Below are 25,508 nucleotides of genomic sequence, written 5' to 3' on the forward strand. Positions count from 1 at the left end.
GATGTGCCAATCACTGGTCTGCCTAGGCTTAGGGATGGAGAACACAGGATGGGCAAACTCCCTGTGGCTGCTACACTGATAAGCCAGGGCCAGGCAGGAAGGCCGGCCTGAAGTCCGAGTCCCCCACTTTCATGAGAATGAGCCTTGTTCTCAGGGTTAACCCCTGCTGCCTCCTATATTAATGAAACCTTTCCTTCGTGCCCTTCCTCTGCCAGCTGGGGCTTGGGTAAAACAAGGTGAGAGCACAATATTCACTTCGCAGTCTACTGCTGTTTCCGTGACATTGCCCAGTGAAGCTGTGTTTGAACCTAATCAGCAGTTCCCAACCGGGGGCGGCACTGCCTCCGGAAAGTGGCTGAACATGCGGATTGGGAGGGGCAGGGGGTGGGTAGGTGGGTCGGGTTACCCAATGGGTGGGAACACTACTGGCATTTAGTAGGAGGGCCAGGTGGGGGGAGGTTTGCAAGGAATGCCAGACTGGCTGCATTCTCTGGAGTTCTACACAAGGAAGAATTGTCTGCCTGAAAGTCATCTTGTTTTACATGGTGAAGCAAACCCACCATGAGAACCACTGTCTTTCTCAAAGTGAAAAAATGCACAAACCCTGCTGCCTTCCCCTTTCTTCCTATTCCCACCCAAAGCCTCTTCTCATTTAAACTGATGATATAAGAATCAGAGGGGCTGTAGCCAGGGTCCTGCCCTGCAGGAGGCCTCCTTACCTGGGCATCTCAGTGTGGATAGAGCACCCGTCATCCAGAAGCATGTCCAAGTCATGCAGACTTGCTAGCAAAGAAATGAGACACAGTTGAGACAAGGCAGAGACCACATGCGCTTCAGGGGCAGGGTGGAGGGATTTCCATTCCACATGGACGGGGCCAGGTTCCCCATTGAGGGAGCTGGCGGGATCCGTTGAGAGAAATCTGAAAGAGTTTCCCAGAGTCCATATGTTCCTCCAGTAAGTGAGAAGATGGTGAGACTATATATAATAAAGGAGTATATTATGCTAACCACTTAGAAGACAAAATGCCCCAAATCTGAATAATGGGGCAGTTCAAAGACTGGACTATGCATAGCAGGGAGGGATGGTGACTGCAACCCCTGGCGCTGACCCATGGGGTCAGTGCTGTCCAGTTAGTTCGCCAGCTCAGCAGAGTCACAGCAGCAGCTGCCAACGTAGTGCGGAGGGAGTACAGAGGACTGTACGTGTGGCAGTTCTTTTGAAAAGCATTAAGGCAATATTCTAATTTTTTAATTAAACATAATATATATGGCTCTTAGTATGTACCAGGTGCTTGTTCTAAGTAATTAACAAATATTAAATCCTCAAACAACCGTGTTAGATATTGTCATTCTGGCCCAAATCACACAGCTAATAAGCGGCAGAGCAAAGGTTTACACCCAGTCTGGGTCCAGAATCCATGCTCTGAACTATTATTAACCAAGCTGCTTTTTGATGCAGTGTACATAAAAAGCTTTAAGATTTTGCATGTCCCTGACCTAGAAATGCCTTTTAAAAGAATTCAACCTAAGGAAATAAGCAGCACCACCCAGGAAGAATTTACATATAAGAATATTCATGCAGTGGTAAACCAGTAAAAAGCTGGAAACTACCTACACACCAAGGGTTACTTAAGTCAGGGCATTCTATAGAGAAGTTTTTGGAGAATTCCTCCCACTCACTGCCTCTCAATGTACCCCCAGCTGCACTTAAGACCCAAAAGTGGAGGAAAAGAAAGCAATGGTGGATATTACGCTCCACACTGGCACCAGGCCCCATACTAAGGCACAATCACGTACTTTGGTCTCTTTTAATCCAAACACCATGCACTTACTAGTCCAGTTTTATGGATGAACAAAGTGAGAGCCAGGAGGCAGATAAAGCATCCACAGAATAAATGGTAGAGCTCATTTCAGAACGCACATTGCTGACTGCCCTTTCCATACCAACCTGCTATTTCAATACGAAGGGGCCTTCTCTACTAAATCAGTTCAGCACTCTGCCTTGATCACTCTCGAGAGAGTCTCAGTGTGTGAATTTCTCCCTTCAGAAGTCAAATGGTCTGGCCTCTTTAAAAATTCACCATTCTACTTGTATGGAATTATGCTCTAGGGTCCAAAACTAGGAGACTGAAAGATGATTATCTGCTATCAAAACCTGGTCTTTACCTAATTAAGAGAAAACTGTCTTACGTGTATAAAAATTAATTTATTGAATCCTAAAGGAAAGCAATCCTGAATACTCATTGGAAGGACTGATGCTGAAGCTGAAGTTCCAAGACTTTGGCCACCTGATGTGAAGAGTTGACTCACAGCAATAAAAATTAAATTATTGAAAGCTAGGTGCCAAATGCCATTTGAAGCACGTCCCATGCATTATCCAACTTAATTCTCATTATAATTGTTAAGGTGAAAATTCTCTTATTCCCGTTTTATTTACAGAACAGAAGTAGAGATGTTTGGTGAATTGTCCATGTGGTAAATGAAAACTGAACAGTGGTCAACAACAGAGAAAGCAAGCAAGCATCTTCAGGGCTAGGGTCTCAGAGTCTGGGTGCTCACACTGCACAGCCCTGGAAGACACGGCTGCTCCCACGAGAAACAGGCACGTCCTCTAGTTTCATCCAGAGCCAAGCCTCAGAGCCTGACTGCCAAGCCTGCCCCCTTCACGCTCACATATCTTGAGCTGCTTGGCCAATGCCACCTGAGCTCCAGTGGGTCAGCAGGAGGGCACACAACTCAGGGTAAACCATGGAGGAGCAGGCAGACGTGGCAAAGCCTACAAACTGCTCTTTGAGGGCAAGGGTATGCCAGAGTTTGGATGAGAAGACCAGTCCCTTGACTTTGTACTTTGAAAACTCATATCCTAACACAAATCAAAGCTAAGTTCTTGGGGAACTGGACAGCACCCCTTAACAGGACAGGTTCCAACATCCTACACATAACCTCTGCATGATGATGTGGGCAATTAGGTTTTTTAGGATTCTGCCCTGCAAGAGACCAAGAGGGAAGGCAGGTAATTAGCTGTGGATGGCATCGTTGGTTATACACTGGGATATGAAGTGCTCCAGCACTGGTCCTGCCTTTAGTTAGCACTTTAATCCAGACCTTGGCAGGTAAAATGAAGGGGCTACAGTGTGTGACCCACGAGGCTCCAAGGGTCTGACTTACATGTGTCTTTTCCTTAGAAGTTTTCAGAAGGGTCAAACCTTTACATGACTGAGCTGGTTAGTGGGTATCTGTAGAGTGAGTTCATATCAGGAGCCCCCTCACTTGCTTACTGTCTTATCCTGAGGAAGATATTACAGACTAAACAGTATACCCCCCAAATTATTAAGTTGAAGTCCTTCCACCAATACCTCAGAATGGAACTGTATCTGGGGACAGTGACTTTAAAGAGGTAATGAAGTTAAAATGAGGCCATTAAGATAGACCCTAATCCAACCTGATTCATATGATAAGAAATGGGGGACAGACAGAGGGGCACCAGGGATTGGAGGGCTCAGAGAGAGGCAATCAGAAGAGAGGAAGAGAAACCACCCAACTAACACCCTGACCCTGGGATTTTTAACCTCTAGAACTGTAACAAAGTAAATTTCTGTTAAGCCGCCCAGACCACATCCTAACAAACTAATACTGCAGAGGGTTATATCCACTTTACACTTTAACCACAGCTTACCATGATTCAGAATGATAAGTGAGCAAAAAATTCAAAAGGCTGTTTGGTTAATACTTTTAATGATAGGATTATAATTATACAACTTCCATTATTCAACATTTTGTATAAAACCAGTTACAATACACAAATGTGACAATATGTATCAAACTACATAGATATGCAAAGTTTACAGGCCATTATGAAGCTTTATCTTAAAAATACCTTCAGGAAAATAAACATTCATTCAACCAGTTCTCTCAGCTTTATAAAATATGATTAGAAATATACATTTTACTTAAAAAAAATCAAGATAATGATTGATCAAATATTGATTAATCAGTTACATTTTAAAACTTTTAATAATCTATACATGAGTGCAGGTTAGATAAAAGTCTGCAAATAATTGATATAAAACTGCAGTAATATAATCAGATGAACATATCTGCTGACAGTTAATTCTACTGGGCAATTAAGGAGGTAATTTCCTACACAGTATAGGTGAACTGTCCAGTCAATTAAACACATCTGTAGTATTTCCGTGTAGGGACACGGAGAATACTCAGATTTAAGAGAAAAGGAAGAGCAGCAGCTAGACTCACAGGACAGTTTTGAGGGGAGAAAACTGTTACAGAATTAAAACAGACTTTTAAAGTTGCTTTTGCTTTCCAAAATGCAATTACTAGTTTAAAAAATGTATGAAGAGAAGCAGCTATGCTACTTTCTGACAAACATCAAAGGAGCACAATGCTCATTTGTCAAGCAAAGGAAAGGCTCCCAGAGCTCTTTGCATAACGCGGCCCAGAATGCCTGATGGTCAGACAGCTCACCGAAGCATCTCACACTCCAAGGGCAGACACATCGCCTCATGAGAACACTTGGGAACTCTTTTAGATTTTGTCTGGGCCCAAGAGGTAGAAATCACCCCTGTGAGAGGCGGAAGAGGGTAGGGAAGCAAGTGGGTGGGAGACAGCTAAGATAATCAAGTTTAGAACAGAAAAATTCTGGAGACCAGAAGAGCAGTGTGCCACTTAGATGCAGCTACATTTTGACAAGTAAGGCTACTTGATTTATTGAGGCACTGCTCAGGATCCATCCCTCTTCATTCGCAGGTTAGAGGGATTTCTAGTTTTTCTTTAGGATTACAAAAATGGAAGTCTGTTCACACATCTAGGTACCCAGTTTGGCAGACACTCTTCTTTTGGACTGTCCCCGACTGTTGATGATTTGAGTCCCCAGAAAGCTTCAAGGGCACCTAAAAATACTCATTTCTAATTTTTATCCCAATGGAAACTCTCTTGGTGTATTTTCAAAGCTGTTTAAGGCTCTCAAGTTAAAGAAATCTCTCCATATCTGACATGCCCTATTCCATATTCCATACCAAGATCTTATACAAGAAATTAAAAATGAGATTCTGAGAAGATTCTTGGGTGTGCTGAAGTTTCAGCTGGGGACAGGAGGAAGAGTCTTTTATTCACAGCAGGAAGAACTTTCCATCAGTCAGACCCAGAGACTTCCTAGATTCTCAATATCCCCTTAACAACATGCTATACAATCCATCTGAAGCACTATCCCAAGTTGTGTGTTCCAAGGAATGTTTCTTTAACAAATCACTAGTTTGCTATGACTACTTTCAGTGAGCCTGTCAAAAACAAGGATTTTTAGAAAGAACCACAGTGATAGCAACTCTAGCTGGAAAACTTGAGCAGCCACACAAAAAGTCAATTTGTAAAACAAAAAGTACATTGAAGCCCAAATTTTTCACTCTTGGCCAAAACATAAGATGTCTTATTCACTGTGAGGGAGACAGCATTTACTTGTTCTGATCAGCAAGAATGGTTCAGATGGAAGTTTGATTTTCATAACTGCTGGGATCAGTTATGTAGGAAATGGCCTTTAAAGGTATAAAGGGAAGAAGAGTTGCCCTGAGAATTCAGTGGTTTTATACCTGGGCACAGCTTGAATATTTAGTATCTCTCAGAACAACACAGCAAACACAAAGCTTATTTTCCCACTCAAAGCTTCATCAAGAGCTGTCTCCCCTCAGGTAAGCGGGTCTTTGTATTTATGAACTTCCAGGGATAGAAAACCACCATTTTTCTGAGGTCTGGTCCTGATGTTTAGAACCTGGCATGGCCTTACCGCATGGTGCCCAATGAGGAGGAGCTGCTTGTTTGATCAAAACAATGGCATCTTCCATCTCCCCTCAAAACTAGGCAAACTTATAATTTACTCCAAGACAGTAGATACCATAAGAGATCCACAGTCTTCTAATTACTTTTTACATTAAACAGACTTTAATCTGCTTATTCCAACCACTCATTATTCTTTGTAACTATATTAAGAAGGCAGCTTTTTAAAAATGGAATTGCCTACTGACCTGATGCATTCATCTTGTAAAGAATGTGAAGGCATTTTGCCTTTCAATATATCTCCTCATTCTCGAAACTAGGATAGCCAAACACTGGTTAACAGTAACTAAATCATTCACTTATGGAAGTAACCAAGGTGATTATACATATTCTTTTATTTGGGGGCCCTGTTTCTTTTTAGCAGCAAATAAATTGTTTTGTGATTGCTTTACATTACAGACTGTTGTGTTTCTGTGGGATTGAGGGGAGAAGGCACTCTGCAAAGAGTTACTAGTTGTATTCCCTAACCGAAGGCAACAGTGAGTTTCTTATTTACAAATAAGGAAATCTAGATGCAAATAACACATGAGTGAAACCAAAAGGCCCGAGGCCATTAACATAACAACAAAAATTCACAATGCTACAGAGAAAGACCCTAACAAAATAACTTTTAAAAAAGTCGTCATTGTTTGGCATCACTGTTTCCAGGGGAAACACCAACAGTGTGGGGGTTTTTCCTGTGTGGAAGTATGATTTTAATTTGTATGACTGGGTAACCAAATAGTGGGCAGCCTTGACATTCTTCAGACTCAAAGTGACACAAAAAAGAATAACTTACAACAATTTTCCAACTCTGAAGCTAGTCTCTCTTCCTGAGTCTTCTAAAGCTACTACTAACATTCTCTTGATAGGTTTAGGTTACCAAAGTACCAATTTGTATTACAACATGCAACAGTCTTTAAATGTGGTTTTCACAGATTCTTGTTAATAAAGCACTCTTTGGTGGAAGACAAGCAGCTTGGGTACTTAACAGAGTTAACACTACAACAGTATTACAAATATTAAAGTAAAGATGATTAAACCAAATAGTATCAAATCACAGAAAGTACCATTTCAGTAATGCTTGTTTTATCTTTATAAATTTTGACACAGGGTGAACAGCAAATAAATAAGTAAAAAACCTCCATCAGATCTTCAATTCTTCTGAAGGCCAGCAGCTAAAATGATTGCCATCACAGGGACATACGTGCACCACACAGACTAGTCAGCTCTCCTGATAACAGAGGGCTTTGATATTTACACCTGAGACTAATTTACAACAGCTTTTTGTGTTCCAGACATTTCTATAGGAGAGTTGGGCCCTCTTCAAGTCATTCACTTGCACCCAAGCTCATGTAGTTATTTAAATTCCAGTGGACATTTTCTTCATTGAATAAACTTGTTAGGTGGAAAGCAGCTAAGGCTTTTGCAATTTTTTTTTTTCCCAAATAAATTGTGCTAAAGTCCTGTTGTAGTTTTCTGTTCCTAGAGTCTTCTTTCAGTTCTGGTCACAGGTTTTTACTTAACGCAAGACTGTTTTAGTCCTTGAAATGGAGGGACTACAGGGGAAAAAAAAAAGGATTTTACCATGAAGGCTTTTAAGTGTCCCATACGTAGTTATCAAAGACAAGGAAGGCAACATAATAAAAATATTGACATGCTAAAAAGTATACACTTGTATAATTCTTTAATGACAGATACTTTGGAAAAGACAGTACAATATCAACCATAAAGTAAAGACAAACAGGAGAGAAAAGGCAGAGCAGAAAAAGTTTCAGTTCTGCAAAAAATTAAAAAACAATAAACAACAATAAAAAAAGAAGGGAGGGCAAAAGCAGCCGAGCAATGAGAGTACCATAATGCCATTAAGGGCATTTGTTGCAAAGCATTCCTTTTCCTTCTTTCTCTCTGAGGAATCAGGCTGTGGGAAAAGTGGGAAAGAACGAAAAGATAAAGAAGTGTTACTTGATTATTTCCAAAGGCAGAATCTGGTTACAGAAAAAGCCGGGGCACTGCAAGCCGTTTCCAGTTTAGCAGAGTGCAGCCGGCACCCCGCACCTGCTCCCGCCTTGCTCCACACCGCCGCACAGCTGCAAGGGGACAGCCGCCAACCCTTTTCTGTATGTAGGTCAACTGATCTACGTTGATCTTCACCCTACCTCCCTTCTTTCCTTCCCCAAGAGATCACTGTAACTTTCAACTAAACAGCGACTTTCAGAGGACGACTGAAGCAAAAGAAAAGAGAGAAACCAATTCCCGTCTGGAGGTGACCCTCACTTAGATGGTGATGAGGTTCTATCAGAGCAGCTCATCTGAATCAATCACTTAGTTTCCCGAGACCCCAAGAGAGGACTGAGTATAAAGGTCCAGGTCAGTTTGGGAAGCCAAGTGGGAAGATATCTGAAATTTCAAAGGAAGATTAATAATTTAAAAGAACAGAGGTAACCAGCAGGAAAGAATATTTAGATACAACATTCTAGGGCTCCTACAGTGATACAGTTTTTAAAGACAATGGCAGTAACAAAAAAAAGCCCAGAGGTGATGGAATAGACACCGAGATCTGAGACTCTAAGGACAAGAAGCATTGAAAGGCATGATGATGGCAAGCTTCACAAACAAGAAGACCTAAAAAGCCAAAGTCTGAAATGCAGCTACTCCCAACTCAAAGGCCTGTGAGGAGACTCATGGCTTCAGAGGCTGAGGAAAGAGTCTGAGTATTTATCTTCCTCCAAAATATAATTAGGCACAAAAAATAAGCAGAAAGTGATGGTTCCCAATGACGCAACTTAGAATGAAAAAGGCACTTGTACGTGACAATTATCTTAGAAAACAAATGAAGTTATGATTTCTTTTAAAAAGGAAATGAACCAAAGACAGACCCAAAGAAACAACATATGCTTACAGAAACATGCACTCAATGGGTGAGCTGTGTATGAACCAAACCGAATGACATCAAATGAGCTGGCTAAAAGTTCTCAATCAGAGGCTTGATGATGAAGTGTTTGAGACACTTCAGACTGGAGACTTTTCAGACAGTCCATACCAGAACACTGAAAAACAGGCCAATTCTATTTAGCTGGTTCTTCAGTGGATTTAGCAATTATTAAAAGAGAGATATTAAAATTGGTTTCTGGCTCTAACAGGAAGTGGGGGGTATAGAAGTCGATTAATTTACTTCTCTGGACTTAAGAAAGGGGATGAGGAAGGTGCCACACAGACTCCCCTCAGTGCTCCATCTGCAACCAGACACGCCAGTGTTTCCAGCCTGAACTGTCATGGTTGTGCCAGAGCAGAGCTTAACACTCATGATTTATGTTTAGATGTGGCCAGTGTTCAGTGGATACATGGGAGAATAATCACCTGCCATGAGAGACACATGGTGGCAATTCTTCCCAACAACAAATATTTATGACAGCATTCAGAAGGATTTTTCAGTCTCCAAATGACTACTTTTTTAGCGTGTTTGTGCAAAAGTTCTTCAAAGAGGTACAGCCTCTCAATAAACTGTCAAAAGTCAAAAGAGCCAAATCAATAGAAAGTGACTTTGGGTGAGGTGCTCATCCTGGAAGCCTCTAAGAGTAGAACAGAACACAGAAATGAAAGGTCAAGTTCTGTGGCACAATAGAGATGATGACACACAGACAACATCTCAACCTGCAAGAGAGAGGACCTCGCAAATGGGAGTAACAGCAGACGGTCAGCCCTGGTGCCTTCAAAGTGTTTATTAATGTACACGGAAATGGGGTGCTATTTTATATGTGTATATGTGTGTGTACTGCTGTTCCAAGAAAAGATTTCTATTCAATACTTTAAAATTAGTTAACCATCTTAGCTCATATTATTTTGTCCTGAATCAGTTATCCTCCAACCAAAAACGAGTACTGTCCTATAGGATAAAAGTACCGGCTACAGCTTGGGTGCCTGACACCCATTATTTCCTAGAAGCAGGAGTGAGACTGTACATAATGCATCTACCTTTCTCTTGTGAGCTGCAAGTGGTCACAGTTAAGGTGATGTCAAAACAGGCCAAAGCCAGGAAAGAGGCAAAGGAGATCTGGCATGGAGGGAGGGCGTGATTAAAAGCTGACTCCTGTTGTTTTACTTCTATGACCCTCCAAATCTCTGAAAGTCCATTGCAGCATTTAAAAGAAGTCTTTGGTTTTCAGCACTATCCCAATTGCCTGAAAACTGCTTTGGGCCATTTAAATACTCAAATTACTCAGTCTGAGCTCTATTTTAAAGTCCTCAAAGCAACAAGTCCAGGGACCTCAGGCAGATGCTCACCGCAATCAGGAACCACCTCTGCTGAAAAGCACAAGTTTAGATCACTAGACAAGACCTAGATGGAAAAACTGCCATCAGGCCACACCCTAAGAGGAGCGTGGTGAGGCCCGGCATGTACAGCCCCGGCCTTGGGACTCTAGTCATCTCATCTGAAACCTGGAGAGCACCATCCGGGAAAGCAGAAAGCAGAATTAAATGTGCAAAACACACCTGGCTGTGATGGAAGTCTGAAAAGAATGTCTGTTCAAAATATGTCTATCAACAGCAGCAGGCCTCTTACTTAAATTTTTAATAATTTACATAAAAGTATCAAAGTTAAAAACCTCCCATTTCCCCTCATTTATTGTAGAAAATTTAGAAAAAAAGAAAATGATAAGAAAAAAAAACTCCCCAACTGTTCTACCAACCAGAAGAACTGGTATTATAAGCATATTTTCCTTTTATCTTGGAGAAGAAAATAGCTACCCACTCCAGTATTCCTGTCTGGAGAATTCCATGGATAAAGGAACCTGGTGGGCTACAGTCTATGGGGTCCCAAAGAGTCGGACACAACTGAATGACTAACACACACACACAAATATTTAGGCTTATAAATATGTATATACCTTTACACATATATAAAACACATTTTACATTTATAAAATTAAAGCAATATTTCATAAGTTTTATGTGTAGCCCTTTTCACTTATTGCTCCATAAGCAGTTAACCCAGGTCATTAACTTTTCTTTGAAAACATGACTCTCAATTCATTTTGCAGAATTCATCAATCATTTCTTATTTCTTACTGTTCTAAAAAAATTCTGGTATTATGTTATAATGTACCTAAACTCTTGACTTTTTTGTCAGCATTTCTCTAATATTCTTCTCAATGGAATTAAAGAGTATTTGATACCTTCCCTAATGAAAAGTTTTAAACCCTAAAATCATGAATCAATGCCCAATTCTCAAACACTTGGGAGGCACTATCACATTCTTAGCTAAATAAAAGTTTGTAGTAAAAACTGTACAAGAGAATCCACAAAGAGAAACAGTGGCAGAACTAAACAATTCCTTAAAACAGCAAAACACCCAGGGCTCTCAGATTGTTAGCAAGTCCCTTAGGACACAGGCTACCGGGGGGCTGCACCAGAAACCACCTCAGCGCTGAAGGCCACGGCAGGCCCAAAGCCTCAAAGGGCTGAGAGCAGAGAAGTTAAAAAGTAGCAAGGAAAACTGTGGAGAAGATTCCAAAGTCTGGTGCAGATTATCTTGGGCCGCTTGTGATCTCTGTAAGACAGCACTGTCGTGCCTCATGGGTTGCCAGCTCTAGGCAAAGATACATAAACACAAAAAAGGTGTCTGCCTATCCATCCTGAGATGATGGGAAGGGGGCAATCTGCTCTCTCCTAAAAGGGGATCTGATTTTGGAATATGTTGAAATGTCTCGGATCATGAAAAACATCCAAAGACAACCGTGAGTGATGGATTTGGTCACAGAACATGTCCATTTTCTTGTCAGAGTGTATGCTAACGAAGGAAGTGGAAGATGCTAGGCCAGAAAGGCAAAGAGCTACCCCTCTGGGGGTAGACTGTGACCAAGAGGACAGTAACCAGGTAAAGAAGGTTCCCAAACTCTCAAGAGTTCTCATTTTTCCACCACTTATGTGCAACTAATTCTCCAACAATTATGATGAGTCCGATATATAGACAGAAAGATTTCCTCCAAGTCCTGACAGAGAGCTTTGGAAGTTCTCAATTTAAGAACTCAGAAGGACACAACATTCTCAACTTTCCCGTACTATGACCCCGACACCACATTTCCAATGTTAAGAATGACCTCTGAAAAACAAAACATAACCCTAAATTAAAATGGTCCAGATTTTCTCAGATGGTGAACAAGTCAAACATTTTTGATTAACTTCCCATCACTGGGACTTTGCTTTCTCCTGTCTTCGTTTCTATTTCCAGAAGATTAAACTGGAAAGCCAATATCTGAAACACTTCAGAAGAGTAGGGCTCTTTTCTCACCTTTTAAAACTGCTTTTTCTTGAAGCAGATCTGGTGGTTCTTTTAGTAATGCCTGCACTGCCAGAAATGTTAGGTTCAGATGTTTTACAGCTCTGAACACTGGGCTGAAGAATTACTCTGGAAATAGTTGGAAAAAAAGAACATTATATTCACTGAAACAATTTGCAAATACTTGACAGAGGAGGGCATTTTTGCACTTTAGTGCAAATTACTTTCTTGAGAACGGATAGAATTTTCCATAAACAAATTTGTCAAAAAAAAAAAAGAAAAAAAGAAAAATCTGAAACACACTCTTACATCAAATTCTTTTGAAATAAAGCATCTCATTTCCCTATGAAGGTTTACACAAAGATAACCAGAAAACTTTGCTTTCGAAAATTAATCACCTGGCATGTCAAGCAATTCCCACACCAAAGAAATCAATCAGAAAGACAAATTTCTGTGCCCCAAAGTAAAATCAGATTCTCAGAATTCTAGTCATGAAACAAGAAATCATTTAAAAACCCTAATACTAAAGACTATGAATATAAATATATACACAGTATTCACTCTTCAAAGATGGCAGAACAAGCAACATACTCAAGTCAACTTGAATCAAACTCAAGTCAAATTCATGTTTTTTATAACATTTCAAATTTTAAAAAGATGTTCAAAGCAAGTTTTTAAAATCTGGATTACAACTACCTACTAAGTCATCAACTACCATTAAAATGAAATTGTTTTAATTCTGTGAAACTTTATTTAATTAGACTCTAGACATCTCAAGGAACTGATACCTATGGGAGCAGACTGCTCAGGAGGCAAATGAACAAATCAGAAAGAACCCCTCAGATAAAGCCCACATAGAATACCTGCTCAGAAGTACAGGGTGTTTTAAATTTCCCCATTGAACTGTCATAGGGACAACAGCAGAAAACACCAAAAAACTTTATAAGCAATTGTTTTCTTCAAGAGATAATGACTAAAACACTGAACTTAATACATACACATTTATACATAGTCAACTTATAGTTATCTGTGAGAGAAAACACTATAAAAAGTTTTATCCTCATTTATCCAAACATATAGGTAAGACAGCCAACAACAACTTCTGAGAACCCAGCTCCTGTGTAAGAAGAAACCTTTACAACTAACTAGCAGTCGGTCCTACCTCCTATGCCTGTGTTAACACCACATTAGTTAATAACCAAAGCCAGGTCCTTAAAATGTAGTAAATTCTTATAATTTTATTATCACTCAAACCATAGAATAATTAGCATTTAGTAAAACGCTAACTTCTCATCATTGAAAAAACAATGGGGTTGTATTGTACTAGAGGAGAAGTCTGGAGGTCATTGGTTTTCAAGCCATTTGGGGGAGAGGAAGGGAGAGCTGAGGGTGGGGGACTGCTAGCCAAGCTGTTTCTCTTTAAATGAGAAGCATTTCTGAAAGCTTTATGAATGAGGCCTTCAATATCACTGAAGGAAACTGATCCTGGGTAAGTGAGTCAATGCTTGATTCAGGATTTCTAATAGAGTTTTATCATCCTATATGTTGACTGTTTTAACAAAACAAAATGTATATGCTGACATAGTTACATGATCAAAAAGGGCACCAACCGCTCTGGCATATAAATTTTATCATTGAAAACAAGGAGTTATTTTTAAATTCTTTCTCATTTTATAAAGTGAGGAGAAGATATTTAGTTGTCTCTGCTAAGGCTGTGAATCTAGAATTTTTCATAGAGAAAAACAAAACAATTCCATTGCTCTTACTGAAGCCCAGGCCCAGTGCTTCAGGGTGCCAATGCTGTCCTGAAGCCTCTCGCCCACTTAACAGGGCTCATGGTTTTTATCTCTATTTTTTATAAATGGAGAAAATGAGACTCTTGTTGGCTTTTCTGAAATACTACATCTACTTTTCAAATAATTTGAGGCTGCTGCTGCTGCTGCTGCTAAGTCGCTTCAGTCGTGTTTGACTCTGTGTGACCCCATCGATGGCAGCCCACCAGGCTCTCCCTGTCCCTGGGATTCTCCAGGCAAGAGCACTGGAGTGGGTTGCCATTTCCTTCTCCAATGCATGAAAGTGAAAAATGAAAGTGAAGTCAAGTATCAACTATTACACTGTAAAATCAGAAAAAAAAGAAAAACCAAGAGCCAATACACTGCCTGCTGAGGAAATTTACCTCCTGATTTCTTAAATTAACTATTATGCTTAAATATTATTCAAACAAGAAATTACTGCTAATTCATATTTTAAGCTGACAGGAAATATCTTTTTAAAATTATTTACTTCTCTATAAAATTAGTGAGAACAATTCATGTGAAGTAATATTAGTAGCTGATAATTTATGTACAATTTTGAAAATAAGAGCATGACAGAAATTTGGAATGCATTAATCTCATCAATAAGATTTAGGTCATCAGTTATTTGCATTAAAAACAGACTAGTTATTTCATCTATAGGTTATATATCAATAAAGTGGGAAGAAAACACAGCAACTAAACTTAGATATTACTTATATTACAAATAACACCCTAAGGTGGGTTAAGCTAGCCAACAAGGGTGAAGTATTTACTCTGCCATGGGGATGCGGGAACTCAGTACCTCCTGCCTTGCACACCAAGCCAACCACATAGCTTTGCAGGACAACATTCAGCACATGTCATTTCTCCTTGCCATCTTTTCCTCACAGAACCCTCAGTCCTACTTTCTATCTCTTGCCCATACTAGAATTCCTTTTCTTCTCTGCAATATCTTTTGAGGGCCAGGATTTTCAGATTTTGGATACAAAAATATCTTCAACTTGAGGCAAAGCAAAAAAAAATTGAAAAGCCAGGTCTCTAATCAATGAAGTCATAAAGTGCTCTGAAATAAATGTTCATTCCAAGAAGAGGCTCCATCATGCAACCATGCACTATTTACACTGGCTGTCCACCAGTGATACAAAAAGAGCCTTCAAAATGATGGGCCTGAGGCCCTGCAACGTGCACTGGTCCCCTTCCCACTGTCTATGAGGTCCTTTGCAGTGCGTGAAGTGCCGTTATAGGCAAGCTCTCCAGGCATGCCAGGCAACAACCTCTCAGGCAATGCTACATCATCAGCCAATAGAGGCGAACGTCGATAGCAGTGCCCTGGAGTAGTTACCTCAAAAGATAATTACAAGGATTATACCTGTTTACATCACTGTTACTGTTGAAACCTTTTGGTTTCCATAAATAGAAAATTAATCAGAGCAGGCAAATACTCTGATTTGGGTCTAGAAACACAGTGGCAAATGTCAGTAATAAAAAAAACGTTATGTCCTGGCACAGAATACCAAAAAGAGCCTGATAGAGACTATTTTTAAACATACCTTGCAAAAAATAATATAAGCATGAAATGCCTAAATATTATTAGCAATGAGTCCACCTGTTCTAATGGCCACTCAGAGTAGTTTGAGAAGAATAAATCTATGCAGTGCATGATGTTCCCGAGTCAGAATGTGTGAAATCTAAGATCAATAAGAGAAGTAAAGGAACAAAACAAAACATTGTAAAGGGATAATTCTTATCAGAAATACTGCATATGTAATAATAAGCTTGGGCTTCCCAGGTGGTGCTAGTGGTAAAGAACCTGCCTGCCAACGCAGGAGATGTAAGAGAAGTGAGTTCAATCCCTGGGTTGGGAAAATCCCCTGGAGGAGGAAATGGCAACCCCAAGTCCCATGGACAGAGGAGCCTGGCAGGGTATAGTCCACAGGGTCACAAAGAGTCAGATACAACTGAAAAGACATAACAAGCAAATAATAAGTCCATACCAAAAAGATATTTTAAAAAATATCATAAATAGGAACATGTTAAGCAGATTTTCCTTAAATTTGAAAAGAAAAGCATCTGCTAGATTTTTAAATCTTTTCTAGCCATTTGAAGACATTCAATGAAAGCACAAACAACTGGAGTTGGTTGTAATGGAATTCTACTTTGGAGGAGATCCTAGAAGGCACTTTTGCATTCCTTTATAACTCCAAAGTCCAAGTCAGAACAGGACAAGAAATTCTTAAAATTTGAACTAAAGAAAAAATTTGGAGAAAAAAGAATGCAGCCTGGATATAAGAGGGTAGCAGGGAACCACAGTTTCACAAGACACATCCTCCTTTTCTGTGCTCTTGCTCTTAACTACATGATGTTCTCCAGTAAGCTTCTTGCCACATTCTTCTGCAGAAAAGGAGTCTCTCCACTGTTAAGGTATTCATTTAATGACAAAGAGTATCAGGAGAAAATTGACTGTGCCTCGACTAGTCGAATAAAAACATTCTGATTACTTGTGGCAATGGAGGAAAGTGGGAGCACAAGGAACACAGTAATTGTCATATGGAAACACACAGACAAGAGACTCCAGTCTTCTCTGCTTTCCTACTTTCACTCAGCACCAAGTGCTGAAAACCATACTTAACTGTCTGCCCTAAAGAGGAGGAAGTGAAACAAGGCAGAGGAGAAAATTTTGCTTACTTAAGGTAGAAGACTGGGACTGCTGAGAGCACACTGTGTACAACGGCAGAATCAGAGGTGAAAAAGGATGCAATGCTCATGAGACCTCATGGCTACAAAATCACACCTTTCCTAACAGCAGAAAACCAGTGGGAAAATTCTTTTTGCTAGATTGGAAAGACTATATTAAAGATATCTACTCAAGAAAACCAGAGGAAAGTTGTACAGACAACTGATTGAAAGAAAAAACATCCCAATGATCCCAAACTAACCATATACTTTTGACAGGAAAGAGAAACTACTTCATTGTTATCATAAATTGCTATTTCAAAAAAAAATCTGTTAAGAGTAAGTGCATTTTAAAAACAAAGTGTGTTATTTTTAACGTCCCTTGTACAAAACTAACAGTGAAGACTTCCTTCCCTACCACCAACCCAGGAAGTGCAAAGATTCAGAATAAGAACCTTGGAAAAAAAGGCAAATCAAACAAAGCTAGAGGAGCTGATAGTGAGAAAAACATGCATCATGAGAAAAACACTGGACACCAGAGGTGAGCACTAGTAGAGAAACGGAGTGGGACACTTACACAGCAGCTATCTGTCAAAGGTCCTGATGGCTACTGTGTTCTTAAACCTTCGAGACAGAATAGCAGGATGGGGAGAATGTAGTCACAAACAATCCACCAGATGACAATACTACACAGTGCAGAGGTCAGCACAGCTAGGGAACATCTGGAAAGGGGCAAAGGGGAAAGAACAGATGTTCAAACTGAGAGGCCAATAAATAAACAAACAAAGCCACGTGTGAATTTCAGATACCCTGCGATGCACAGGGATCAAACTTTGCTGTGTTATGCTGGGGTGGGGGGAAGCTGTCTTCAGTTTTAAACAAATTTGCTATTTGGTAACAAAAGATTAGACCCAATCTCTAGTTGGATAACTACCCCATGTTAATTTAATTTGTATGATACAGAAATTAGAGTCACAGCTATGTGACTGAAATTCTTTAAAACGCACAATAACCACACAGAAAACCAAATCACAAACAAAAATGAGGCAAAACCAACCAAAAAAAAAAACACCAAAAAACCAACCCCCTGAACTGATAATTAACAACAATCTCATAGGAGGCACAATTAATTAGAAGTGAACACAACACAGCATGTGTCTGCGTTATAGATTTTCATCTGTTCCTCTAGTAAAGCTCACGGCAAGAGAAGTATTTCCCAATGATGAAGCATATCTACTTACACTGTTAAGGGGGTTCTAAGGGATTATTCAAGGATAACTATGTCTGTATTTTCACCTGCTCCCATAGGATGCACTTCCGTGGATGAAGTTATAAAATCTACCGAATCAATTTTAGCAGACAGTAACAGACTTGCCATTACGTTGGGTATCACTTGAAGATCATCATGCTACATCATTGCCTGTCTTCATGGTAGTCAGGATCAGAGAAGTTCTCTGACAAAACCACTAGTTTCATAATTTCTAATACTTTAATTCTCCCCAAATATTGACTGTGAAACAGAAATCAATGACTGGATGTACTATATAACTTTCTTCTAAGAATCATCAGTACTCATCTATTTTTTCACTCACTTTCCCTCTTACAAGTATTTTCATTTGGCTAAGTACCAACAGTGAAGCAAAATAACATGTCCACATTGACACACGGTAGAAACGTTTCAGATTTTTAACCCAAGCTTCTGCTCAGGAGACGTTTACTTCTAAAAGGGGACTTTTAACTTCTAAAACAACACAAAGACTTTGGAAGGAAAAGAAATCTCCAGTTGACCTTTTCTGGGGCCAAAAAACTATAAAGAAGAGCAAAGAAGAGATGACTGTAACAGCCAAGAGGGTCGGAAAAAGCAGAGGGAATAAGGAAGAAGGATGGAAAATCTACTAATCTAAGATTAGTCATCTACTGTGACTAATCTTAAATTCTCTAGGGCCTTTACACATAATTAAGAGCTTAGAATTTCAGCATTTTGCTTTTTCCTTTAAAAGTGTGACTTAAAAGCTTATTAATTGTGTGCATGGCGAGAGGACAGTTTGGGACTATTCTATTGTTTTGGGGATTACAAATACAATTAAAGGGAATCAGCAATGGAAGCTGAGGGCTGGGGTTCCATCACTGGTCAGGGAATTAAGATCTCACAAGCCATGAAGCATGGCCAGAAAAAAAAAAAAAAGATTTTTTAACATATGCCAAGAGTGCTTCACAAGGGGCAGTGCCTTTTACACCTTTCGGGATAAGGTGGGGTATAACTAAGGAAATGGATAGCATAGAGGCTGGAATCTTCTCCGTGGGTTGTTGCTAGTTACTATCATTCAGCCATCCATCAAGTTGCGTCTCAGGGAACTGCACATAGCAAGATAAATATCACAGCATCTCGTGTCATCTTCTGGTTTCCAACAATATTTCCAATTTTAGTCTACATTCATTGCTTTCTTTTATGTTACCACAAACCTTTGATCTATGGAAGAGACTTGCATAGTTTCATTTTTTTAGAAAGGAGCATCGCATGATTTGTACTCTTATAAAACATATTCACAAGGTAGCAGACAGAGTTACTAAAGGAAATTTCCTTTAACCATTATCAAACTCAAGAACCTTTGACTAAGCAGAATTCCCACCCCCTGACTCGCAACTTGACTTCTGAACAGAAGGCAATAAGCTACTGAGAAATAAACTGATGCTGCAGATTTTTTAAAACAGAACAAAAACCCTGGACATAACTAAAAGCAATCCCACAAAATCATCCATTTTATAGCGCTTGTGATTCCAAGCGTGGCCCCTGGACCAGCAGCATCTTTGACACCTGGGAGCTTGCCAGAAAAGAAATGCAGAATCGGATGGCCTCCCAGACCCAGGGACCACTATCTGCATTTTAACAAGCTGCCCAGGAGACTCAAACGCACACTGAGGTTTGAACAGCACTGCTCTAGGGCACTAGCTGTTTCCTCCTGTATAAAACTGGCTTCAGAATGATTATTTGGAGGGACTATACTATTTTTAAATAAAAGGAACCATTAAATGAAGACTTGAAATTAAAAACAAAATGGCATTTGGAATTTAAAAAAATTATTTAAAATGCACCATTCTTACAGCATTCTAGTTGACTGCATACACAACAGCAAAGAGAATGTTTAATTAATGCCTATAATCAATACTGATGCCTTTCATTCACATGGCACTTTATTATGCAAAACTCTTTCCTTCCCTTTGGGTCTTTTAAGACTCTCCCAAGGCAGTGGCCCATGATGATACATCCTTTAAGTGGAACTGAACTTTGGAATTTAAGATTATGAGAAGATTCTAGTGAAGGACCACTTTTAATTAAAGAGGCCTGTTCTTCAGACTTAGGGACACGGTGAAAGAAGGAGAGTGGGAAAAACTGAGAAGAGTACATTGAAACATATACATTACCCTGTGTAAAACAGATGGCTAATGGAAATTTGCTGTATAACACAGGGAGCTCAACCCGGTGCTCTGTGATGACCTCTTTAGAAGGGTAGGATGGAGAGGGCAGCTGGTGGGAGAAGAGGTAAGGGATATATGTATACTTATGGCTGATTCATGTTGTTATATGGCAGAAACCAACACAACATTGTAAAGCAATTATCCTCCAATTCGAAATAAGTTTTCTTCCCCTCTAGCTCAGACAGTAAAGAATCTACCTGCAATGCAGGACACCTGGGTTCAATCCCTGGGTCAGGAAGATCCTCTGGAGAAGGGAGTGGCAATCCACTCCAGAATTCTTGTCTGGAGAATCCTAAGGACAGGGGAGCCTGGGGGGCTACAGTCCATGGGGTCACAAAGAGTCGGACACGACTGAGCAACTAACCCTAACCCTACTCCTGTGTCATAGTTTCTTACCATTTTACAAGATGCTTATTGAATAATAAGATAACCTGTCTCCATCACCAGAAAGGCAGGGCGGGGGGTGCTGAAGAATTTGGTACCCACCCCACAATGAAAGGTACTAGAAGGAAGGAATCCAATGGCACAGGTGGGAGCATCTGCTAAAGAATATCTTGGGAAAAAAAGTACAATGGCCAGGTTTTTTACTTTACCATCTTTTTAACAATCCTCGATGTTCCTAGAGATTGAATCTCAACTAACACTTACACGAGGAACTGTAAGAGGACACACACAGACAACCTAATAACTATAAAACTTGCTATGTCCACTTTAAATCTCCTTCTGTGACTTGAAAAGAATTCCTCCAACAAAAAGTTCATATAAAAATATAGTTTAATCAGTTCATTGTTGACTTAAAATAGCATGACGTTAAGCCACCATGTAAACACTAATTAAATTCCAACACATCAAAACAAATTATGTGCAATACGGTAGTAAATTTAAATAAGTCTGCAATTTTAACAACTACAGACAAGTCTACAGTCATTCTATAGTTTACATCTGCTCTCAGTCTCTTGAGGATGTAAAATGGTTATGAGAAATGAATACTGCTTACCATCTTAGTAAGCAAAGAAATCAGCTACTGCAGCCACCAGCCAAAGGTGAGCCGGTATGCTCTGAAGGAACTCAGAAAGGAGAATACCTGCCATCTAGCAGCCATCACGCTGCAGCCACTCCTCACGGCGAGCCTTGAGGAGACTGGGATATGAAAACACTGAATGTTGGACCCAAACAGCTGAGGTGCTGATCAAAGGAATGATTTCAGGAAGCCCAGACTCCTGCATCTTCCCGTACATCTTCCCATAAATTCCTTCACTTGAGATATCTAGCTTTCTTTTATTAATGGTGGTCTTTCGACGTTTAGACTATCTGCCCTTTGCTGCAAATTCCTATATATCATGGTGCCTCCCTCCACACCCCCATCACCTCCTCAGAGCAGTTCTCTCAGGGTTACTTGAAATGCTGCCTCCTAGGTTTCTAAGTCCTAAAACTTTTTAGTTGACACTTCCTATCCACAGAGAAATAGTTTTCTGTATAGTGCTTTTCTATCTATACAAGCTAGAGAGGTTACAACAGAGGACAGAAATAAATAAAAGATACCTAAGTTTCTTAGGCAACACCCTTAGATTGTAAATAAAGTAGATACTCATTTCAAGGTGGCATAATGGTCATGCACCCATGGAGAAAATGTATAGAAAAAAATGCTCATGAACGAAGGACCTTATACACAAATTAAATAACAACAACCACACGAAGGAAATCAGACTCACGTGAGAGGAACAGCATTTGTTTTTGACTGTCTTCTGCTTTTCAGGGCCCGAAGTCTATCACCTTGCGTCACTCCATTGATTTCGTCATCATCACTGTACTGTGTAAGTAGAGAAACACTGAGCTAATGACTTAAGCTGTACTTATTAATGCAGTGAAGCACAGCAGCTATATTTATCCATACAGATCATACACAGACACATACAAATATATTCATACTTTAACTTTCTGATGAACTCTAAAATATCTTGCTGCTTTCAAAATAAAGCTATAGGACACATTTCAGGACACCTTCACAAAGAACCCAAGAGCACTCTTATTATAAAACATTTTGACAGTGAAGAGGCATAATGGGTTTTCAATATTGAAAACACTTTCTTTACATTTTGCAATCTACTTACCACTACAAAACATATCTAGTATTGCTACCCCCTAAACTCTTGGTTCTTTAAAGTTCCCCATTTGCGAACAAGTGGTCTCCTAAATCAGCTATCATGAAATGGGAAAAAATAGGGAGGGGGGTATCACTAGGTTGATATAAAGAGTTTACTTTACATACCTCTTTTTATCCCAGTGCCTTGTGAGTAAACAAAACATAAACTTTAGTTTTATGGACACATAACTTTAACTATTTTGACTAAAAAGTTCCTAGACAGGGCAATAAGTATAAAAAATATGTGACAATAATCCCTCAGAATGTGCTTTATTTATCTACAGTTTTCTCCACGCCCTAAAAACTTCTCAACAGCACTTAAAGCAATGACAACAGCATGACGGGGGTGGTTCGATTACCAGTTCAGGTTCTTGCTTGTCTTGATTCTCGACCCCATTGATTGAAATGTCATCCACAGCCAAAAGGAGTTTTGAGACAGCTGCTCTGTGTTTTCCATTCTCCTGACCCCTCAACTTTTGACGAAAATAGTCACCTTCTATCCAGAGGCTTGCCTGTTTCCTATAGCATTTAAGTAACAATATCAAAATACAGCCTTCCAGAAAGAAACATAACAACAACTTTCTCCTACTGCTATTACCAGGGACTAAGAAAAATTCTAATTCCCATCACCTTCCAGTCCCATGAATTCCTGAGGAATTACTGATAGCGCAGTTCATAAAGAATTTGTCTGCAATGCAGGAGACCCCAGTTCGATTCCTGGGTTGGGAAGATCCGCTGGAAATGGGACAGGCTACCCACTCTAGAACTCATGGGCTTCCCTTGTGGCTCAGCTGGTAAAGAATCCGCCTGCAATGTGGAAGAGCTGAATTTGATCCCTGGGTTGGGAAGATCCCCTGGAAAACGGAAAGGCTACCCACTCCAGTATTCTGGCTTGGAGAATTCTATGGACTGTATAGTCCATGTGGTCACAAAGAGTTGGACACGACTGAGTGACTTTCACTTTCACTTGCATCCACTTACATCATCAAAAATTGTTGCTGTGGTCCAATCACCGAGCCAGGTCTGCAGATTCTGACCCAAGCAATGGTCTCGGTTGCTGTCATCCTGTAATGCTTCATGATGTAGCAGGCTATCAAAGTGCCTGTTCGTCCAAGGCCAGCTTAGAAAAGAAACAAAAATGATACCTGGTCTCATCTGCTCCAAAATTTTGATGGGCAGGTAGAATTTTTTTTTTAAAAGCTTCCCAGGATTCTGCTCCCCTCAACAATGCTTCTTATGTTTTGATGTACAGTACAACCAACTAGAGAGCTTTAATTGGTATGTGATGCAGCCTAGAAACAGAGATTCCTAAAATCTCCCACGTGATTCTATGTTTAACCAAGACTGAAATCCACTATCTAAGAGATAATTCTCAGTAACAGTGTTTTATACTCTGGGTTTTCAGTTAATAATACCATCATCTTTCTAAAAATATAAGCTTAAAATCTTGTACTTTCTTCCTCACCCAACATTTTTTTCTACTCTACTTTTATACATATTTGCACATGGACTTTTCTCCCCACTCTATTCCTGTTGTCCTTCTTTACTCTCATCTGGACTAGTATCATTACCTCCTGTGATGATTAAATCTAAGTGTCAATCTGGCATGTATAGTTGGATGAGATTGGTAGACTCTGAGTAAGCTGACTGCCCTCCACACTGTGGGTAGGCCTCATCCAATCAGTTGAAAGCCTGAAAAGAATAAAATATCCACCTCCCAAAGCAGAGACATTGCCAACAAAGGTCTGTATAGTCAAAGCTATGGTTTTTCCAGTAGTCATGTATGGATGTGAGAGCTGGACTATAAAAAAGGCTGAGTGCCAAAGAATTGATACTTTTGAACTATGGTGTTGGAGAAGACTCTTGAGAGTCCCTTGGACTGCAAGGAGATCAAACCAGTCAATCCTAAAGGAAATCAACCCTGAATATTCATTGGAAGGAGTGACGCTGAAGCTGAAGCGCAATACTTTGGCCACTTGATGTGAAGAGCCGACTCATTAGCAAAGACCCTGATGCTGGGAAAGACTGAAGGCAGGAGAAGAAGGGGGCAACATTGATTCAATGGACATGAGTTGGAGCAAGCTCCGGGAGATGGTGAAGGATAGGGAGGCCTGGCGTGCTGTAGTCCATGGGATTGCAAAGAGTCGAACATGACTGAGCAACTGAACAACAAAGTTAGAGGGAATTTTCTACCAGACAGGCTTTGGACTTCAACTGCACCACTGGCCCTCCTGGGCCTCCAGTCTGCCAGTCCACACTGCAGCTTTTATACTCACCAGCCTATATATTCCCATAAGCCAGTTCCTTATAATAAATCTCCTTCTCTATATGGACATGTCCTACTAGCTCTATCTCTCTGGGAAACTCAAACTAACACAGATTTTGGTACTGTGAAGGGGCATACTACCCAAGCACTATGTAAAAATGTGGAAGTGACTCTGGCACTGGGGCTATAAAGACCAGGAGAGTCTTAAGGCGCATAACAGAAAAAACCTAGACTGCCTCAAAGAGGCTATTGGTAGGAGGAATATGGACATTAATGGAGATTTCAGTGCAAACTCACGCAGAAACTGAAAGAAAAGCAATTTTTATTAGAAAGTGGTAAAAAAACCCCAGAAACCACCTGGCTGAATTGTGTTTTAGTGCTCTGTGGGAGACAGAACGTCTGAGGGATGCCCTTGGACATTTAACACAGAAGATTTAAATTCATAAGCAAAGTGCTCAAGGTCCAGCCTGGTTTCTCCTGACTGACATGAGGAGAGAGAGATGAATCAAAGAAGTAATAGTTAAGCAAAAAGGAATGACAAACTAAACATTTAGAAAATCTAGGCCTAGTCAATCTGAAAAAAGAGAAAGTATATTCTGGATACCAAGCGTAAGATTAAAAAATAAATTCCGTAACGATATTACCCATTGATTTAATCATGGGTAATTAAAAGCTATCTCAGCAGAAGCCAAAAACACTGATAGGATTACAGTAGAAGACACACTGACAGTTTGGACTAAAGGGGAGGATGAAATAGGGCTAAATAGGATGAAATAAAGGAAGGCTTTTTTTTTTAGGTTTCAGGGATTCCATAGGACTGGACAACGGAACTGGTTGCAAATAAGGCCCATCCTTCAAGAGAAGGTTAGTATGGCTCTAACGGTGATGCAGAGGTCAACCTGCTGCCAATACAACCACAGGCCTGGAAGTCAAGGCTGTCTACTCCTAGGTTTCATAGGGCAGGGCCTCCTGCATAGTTTCAGCAGGCCAGGCTGCCCCTGCCCATAGCCACAGGGGCAGGGCTGCCACCTTGGGCCCAAGGGAGCTAAA

General features: G+C 40.2%; 1 protein-coding gene across 10 annotated transcripts in view; it reads right to left on the bottom strand.

Annotated features, from left to right (window-relative positions):
• Positions 1-471: 471 nt before the first annotated feature.
• CDC14B (cell division cycle 14B) overlaps positions 472-25,508 on the bottom strand; it is a 129,980-nt gene continuing 104,943 nt past the window's right edge. For 2 of the 10 annotated variants that reach the window (XM_040245346.1, XM_040245372.1), the window contains exons 10-14: positions 23,174-23,312; positions 22,552-22,711; positions 21,762-21,859; positions 12,116-12,232; positions 3,719-7,382 (exon numbers count right to left, since the gene is read on the bottom strand). In XM_040245346.1, the coding sequence (XP_040101280.1) occupies positions 7,346-7,382; positions 12,116-12,232; positions 21,762-21,859; positions 22,552-22,711; positions 23,174-23,312 (551 nt within the window). In that variant the 3' untranslated portion in view covers positions 3,719-7,345. Of the gene's footprint in view, positions 784-3,718; positions 7,383-7,493; positions 7,745-12,115; positions 12,233-17,149; positions 17,295-21,761; positions 21,860-22,551; positions 22,712-23,173; positions 23,313-25,508 lie in introns of those variants that run through there. The other 8 variants (XM_040245363.1, XM_040245385.1, XM_040245327.1 and 5 more) reach the window with 5 other exon arrangements.

This window comes from Oryx dammah, unplaced genomic scaffold, assembly GCF_014754425.2.
Source record: "Oryx dammah isolate SB20612 unplaced genomic scaffold, SCBI_Odam_1.1 HiC_scaffold_1, whole genome shotgun sequence".
NCBI classification, from domain to species: domain Eukaryota; kingdom Metazoa; phylum Chordata; class Mammalia; order Artiodactyla; family Bovidae; genus Oryx; species Oryx dammah.